The following is a 5,938-nucleotide window of genomic DNA, read 5'->3' as shown; positions in this document are numbered from 1 at the left end:
AAGATATCATTAATCTGCTAAATATGCTTTAGAATCACCAATTATATGGTGCTATAGCTATACTGATATGGTACCATGCTCTGATTGTTTGCCTTGAGAAAATGAATTGGAAAACACTACATGCAGCCACCTCATTACTTTAGGTGAATATCCGGGCCCACACGGCAGTGACCACTGCGCAGCCACACGGAAGCCTCTACCGAAGGCGCCAGTTCCCACCACCCTCCACCTCCCTTCTCCATCTCGGGTCCTTGACCACCCTCGTCTCCTCCCTCCAAAGATATTTCCTTCCATTTTTTCTTCTCTCCTTCCTCCCCACCTGCTCCGCTCCTTCGCTCGTGCTCCGCTGATCTTGCCTGGATTCTTCCGATCTGAGCACCCCCTAATCTCCCCAAAATTTTGATCATATCTCAGACAGATAGATTCCCTGCTCAGTTCAGATTTTTTTTTGTCCTCTTCTTCTTGCCTTGTTCCGCAGATTTTGGTGTACAATTGCTCCACGGTCTTGTACTTTCCGGTCTTGCTTGATCTGCTGGTTCTTTTCCTGCTGCTTGTCCTTTTCTCCGTGCGAGAGCTCAGCTCTTGCCTCTTCTTCTTCAGCTTCCATCAAATTCGGTTCCATTTCCGCTTTCTGGGGTAAAAAGTTTGTTCTTTCTTTTGTGTTGGTGAAGAGAAAGGGGGCGGTGGAGGTGATGAGATAGCGAACTTGGACTCCGATTCTTGGCTTAATTCGCTTCCCATAGATGAGATCCTTGTGAGTTGTAAGGTCAAATCCATTCTCAGTAGTCAGCACCGATGTCTCCTCCTGCTCTTCTACTTGCTCTCGCCGTCCTTCTCCTCCGGTGCTGCTCGCCTCCGGCTCTTGCTTTCGTCGCTGAGCCTGCGCTTTCACGAGCTGCTTGTGGAGACGACCAACTTGTCGTCTTGGATGCCTCTGATGGGCTCGTCAACCTGTCGGTCAATGGGGTTCTAGTGGAGGACAGCGTTCTTGCCTGCCAGAAGCTCCGCTTCTACTTTCGGAGTGGTTGCCTCCGCTGTGGCGTGGTGTCAGATGCGTGGAGGGCTGCGGTTAAGCAGTACTGTGGTAAAGGGAGCGAATCCAGCCACGGTAAGTTGGTTCTTGGCTCCGCTTAGGTGCTTAAGTCAGATAATAATTGAGCAATTGCTGCCCTACTAGTACATAACTGTGCAAATTGGAGTTTGCACCTCCATCAATTATTTCACTTAGGACGTGTAATAAAGAAGTTATGCTTCTGATGTGTATCTCTGGAACAATATTTAGAATGTAGGCCGTTTTGTGGCAGTGTTCGTGCTGTTACAGCGGCCAGTGGGGCCTAATCCCAAAAAAAACTAGACGGGAAGGTACAGACTGCACCCCCACTTTGATTTTAAGAAGAAAGCGAGACTCGAACCCGGGCTGGCTGGGCCTGATCCCACCTAACAATAGTTCCCATTTGTACCTTCTGGTATGGGTCTATGTTTGGAAAGTACATTAGGATGGTGCATGTAATGAGATATATTTTGAAGTATGAAAGGGCCGAAGTGATAGTTTTAGGTTACCCTCAGTCAGCATCTGCATTCTGACCTTCCTCAACATTATTCTTTTTAAGAAGTTTTGATGTGGTTGGCACATTTTTAAGCTTGCAACATGCAGATAAAAAAATGTTTACTCAGTCATTTCTCCTCATTTGGTTTGTTGTCACCTGTAGCAACTTCACATCAAAATGTCCCGAGGAAGCTATTGAGGCAGTCCACAGAAAATAGCTCAAGAAATGATTATGACCCATGTGGAGGTTTGAGCTTGCATGAAAATAATCAGGACACCGGTGATTCTTCAGAAAATGATGATCACCTCCTTGCTGTGCCGGGTGTGATTCTTCTATGCTGTGGTCTCATGTTTCCGTGCTTCCATGCTGAAAGAAAAGAAGCCAGTAGGCATGATACTGCAAGTATTCAGCGCAATGCAAGTGAGTTGGTCTTATCTGCACTTCTCTAAACCAGTTCCGGTTGTCTGCTCCCCTCAAACTCAAAAAGTTCTTATTATCTTCTGAAGGGGTGTTTGAGTGTGGTCTATGGCGAGTCCTGACTAAAATTGAATTAGGGAAACTTGAACTTGATGTTGTCTGGCTCACTTGTCCGTGTCATACTCTTGTGCTACATTAGGAAACAAAACATTATGACAATTTTTCTTGAAAAACTTAAACTGGTGTACGTTTACAATAGTTTCACCCATTTACCTTTTTCTACTGTCTTTCCCTTCATGTCGAATAGAAATTACTCCTTATGGTGCTAGTGTTATTTGACAAAGGGTTCTCTCTCTTTTGAAGTTGTAGCAAAATTTAAGTGCACTGTCATGTTTATCAGGAATTGAGATGTATGATAGTGAATGGAAAATCAGCGTATAATAACTTCAACAACTGCTGCTTATACATTTTATAGATATCGGGATAACTCACTCTGCCTGCATTGGTATACCTAATGTTTATTATTATCAGTAGTTTGTCAAGTATGACGAATGGAGATCGAACTAACTCATAATCATTATACGTCTTTGCCATTTTCAAGATAAGTGAGATTTACAGTTACCAGCCAAAACTCCTTCCACAGTTCAACTAGTATGCCCATTTTTAGTAGTCCATCTATATAATCCCGTCCAACTCGATGGTTGACTTGGATGAGGTGGCATGTAGTTAGTTTCTTGAAATTGATATGATTGTTGGTAACAAAGGTAACAAATAGGAAAAGCTCTGTCCTAGTTTGCCAATCTGCTGATTCTGTAAACCATGTAAGCTTTGATGTTATTGTCTCAGTTCTGAAGTGCACTGCTTGGCTCCTTTTGTTCTATTATTCGCAATATCAATCTTGAACAATGGGATAGCAATGACATTATATATCATATTATATAGCACTGTAACAATATTGGAACATTGTCCTTACGGATGAGTTATGTCTTTTGATCTTTTCAGTTGAATCAGTTTCATCTTATGAAGTAAGCATGTCATCTGAGAAAGTCCCACCGACTCCGCATCGAATACCTCCAAGTCCTTCTAGATTTGCACCATCTCCACAAGTAGCTAGAGTTGGATCTGTCAACTTAAGCATCCAGCAGATCCTCAGGGCAACTCAGAACTTCTCACCTTCCTTTAAGTTAGGTGAAGGAGGATTTGGGATGGTCTACAAGGCTGTATTGCCAGATGGCACCGTTGTTGCAGTCAAGAGGGCTAAAAAGGTAGTCCAATTTTATTTCATGTCTTATTGCTTGTTTCTACTTAAATTGCATTGTTTATTCTTGTTCATGTCTTTTTTCACTATATTGAGTTAATTCTATTCCTCATCAAAATTTCTGTTTTTTCATGTTTATTGCATTATATTTTGTTAAATTTAGAACTTTGTATAACTTTTATTTGTAGCCAGCTCAATAGTTCATAGAGTTTTGGTAGTTTGTCTAACTCTGGCAACAATGAATAAAGTTCAATTTTTCTTTTCCTTTTTGGGGTGTGTTGTTTACTGTTTTTCTTTTCCGCTGTGCTATGCATAACATGCTCTGCTGTAAATTACAGGATCAATTTGCAGGTCCTAGGGATGAGTTTAGCAATGAAGTAGACTTGCTTGCTAAGATAGACCACCGAAATTTGGTGAGGTTACTGGGCTTTACTGACAAAGGAAATGAGCGTATTATCATCACTGAATATGTTCCAAATGGCACTCTAAGAGAACATCTAGATGGTAAATTGTGCTTCCCTTTATGTTTTCTTAACTTCTCAGTCCATTTTGAGAGCTTGTGCTTTCCATTTTGTTTTCTACACCTCTCAGCCCATTTTAAGAGCTTGTATATTATATGTATTACTCTATTATGCAGGTCAACATGGCAGAGTCCTGGATTTTAATCAGCGGCTAGAAATTGCAATCGATGTTGCTCATGCACTTACTTATCTCCATCTGTATGCAGGTAGGCTTTCCACTGACTACATGCTTAATTACATAAATACTGATGCAATGTCCACCATTTTGCCTCAGAAACGGGCTAACAGATGGAGCAGCATTTCTGTTACAAATGTCATTATCGTTTCCCAGTTATTTGATTGGAATGGCTAGTTCTTTTGATGAGAGATTTAAAACATTTAGTTCAGGAAAAAACATTTGATTCCATGATTTTTTGTTGTATTATGCTGACTAAAAGATAGCATATTTTTGTAATTTGTGGCACTGGTGATGTCCAATACCAACCATTTTTTATTTCAAATAAATTTTGTTTTGTGATATTCACGAAAGGGACTAAGAAATTCTACATTGTTAACAGAGAAGACGATAATTCACCGTGATGTGAAGTCATCAAATATCCTACTGACAGAGAGCTACCGGGCGAAGGTGTCTGACTTTGGATTTGCAAGGAGTGGTCCTAGTGACACGGAGAAGACGCACATATCAACAAAAGTGAAAGGCACAGCTGGGTACCTGGATCCTGAATACCTGAGAACATACCAGCTAACTCCAAAGAGTGATGTCTTCTCCTTTGGCATATTGCTTGTGGAGATTCTTTCTGCTCGCCGACCCGTAGAGCTGAAGCGAACTCCTGAAGAGAGGATCACTATTAGATGGGTATGTATGGCAATTTCTTTAATTTCCTATATTGCCACAATCTATGCTTATACAAGGTGTGAAATTGATCTAAAATGAAACACTAGCATTAAATTATCAGTTTATAACCGTTTGGTTGAAGGGACATGCTTCCTTTATATTGTGAACATAAAAGACCATCCTTTTTTCATGTGACTCCGCTTCAGAGCGACGCTAACATCAGAGTAGTTTTGGTGGGATAAGTCCACCTTTGAGAGTTTGGGGTTGCAAAATAAACTGTTACATTCTTAAAGGTTTAAAACTGATTTTTTTTTTGGTGGGGGGGGGGGGGGGTGCTGAAAGTGGACCTTTTCCCTTTCTGCAATTTGTAGCTGAGTAATGAGTAATGGCATTGTTTATCTGTTTTGACATTTTCACTATCTTGACAATCTGATATAACTGAATGCATGAGACTTTGCGGTTGTGCTGGGAATGCAGACTTTCAAGAAATTTAATGACGGCAACAGGAGCAGGAGAGAAATATTGGACCCATTGCTGGAGGACCACGTTGATGATGAGGTGCTTGAGAAGCTCCTTAGCTTGGCGTTCCAATGTGCTGCTCCGACACGGGATGACCGCCCTACCATGAAGGAAGTTGGGGAGCAGCTGTGGGAAATAAGGAAAGAGTACGGGAAGAGCATCAGGAAGGTGTGAAGATCATGGACAATTTTACCTGTTTCTAGGTTCCCTTCAATCACAAGCCCAAGCGTGCTAATTCTTCGGACCTGATGGGTGTATGTATCTGGTGACATGTTTCTGACCTGACAAATGTTGTCTGAACAATGTACAGATTTTGATGACACCAGTGTCAATTTGTATCTCCTTGTCTATCGGTTTGCTGTGTACTTTTCCATGGAGTTACAATTCTTTCAGTGAATGTGTAACATTTCTTGATTCACATTGATGTGGCATTCGGATGCATGTAACCACACAATAAACTGCAAATAGTTTACCTAAGTTAAATACATGAGGAGTTCGAGTAGTTACTGGAAAAAAGTAAATGAATACTCCCTCCGTCTTATGAAAAGTGCAATCCTGCGTTTGAAAAAAATTCTACAAAAAGTGCAATTCAAGATATTGGATCTCAACAACCTGCCTAATTAAGTGCTTACATAACCGTATGTGTTCACAAATAAGGGTATTTGAGTCTTTTCATGTCACCCCTAATCTGTTCGAAAATAACTAGAATTGCATTCTTCATGGAACGGAGGGAGTATGTGTCAAGCATTATTTAAAAGATATATTCGCATAAGAAATTTTATAGTGGTTGGAGAAAAAATAGAAGCCGTCATCCAGTCCAGTGAGATCGAACCGTTGAAAC

At 41.0% G+C, this 5,938-nt stretch overlaps 1 protein-coding gene across 2 annotated transcripts; it reads left to right on the top strand.

Annotated features, from left to right (window-relative positions):
• Positions 1-249: 249 nt before the first annotated feature.
• LOC112880631 (calmodulin-binding receptor-like cytoplasmic kinase 3) lies at positions 250-5,574 on the top strand. 2 transcript variants are annotated; one of them, XM_025945351.1, is made up of 7 exons: positions 253-1,108; positions 1,710-1,967; positions 2,967-3,229; positions 3,561-3,726; positions 3,860-3,949; positions 4,301-4,599; positions 5,056-5,574. In XM_025945351.1, exons 1-7 carry the CDS (start codon positions 796-798, stop codon positions 5,269-5,271), a joined length of 1,605 nt encoding a protein of 534 aa, XP_025801136.1. In that variant the 5' UTR covers positions 253-795; the 3' UTR covers positions 5,272-5,574. The 2 variants fall into 2 exon arrangements, with proteins under 2 accessions (XP_025801137.1, XP_025801136.1); XM_025945352.1 differs by lacking the exon at positions 1,710-1,967 and having other exon boundaries at positions 250-1,108.
• Positions 5,575-5,938: the final 364 nt, after the last annotated feature.

This window comes from Panicum hallii, chromosome 2, assembly GCF_002211085.1.
Source record: "Panicum hallii strain FIL2 chromosome 2, PHallii_v3.1, whole genome shotgun sequence".
In the NCBI taxonomy this organism is placed as follows: domain Eukaryota; kingdom Viridiplantae; phylum Streptophyta; class Magnoliopsida; order Poales; family Poaceae; genus Panicum; species Panicum hallii.
The sequence above is the reverse complement of the archived record's forward strand: the minus strand, read 5'-3'. Positions and strand labels throughout refer to the sequence as shown.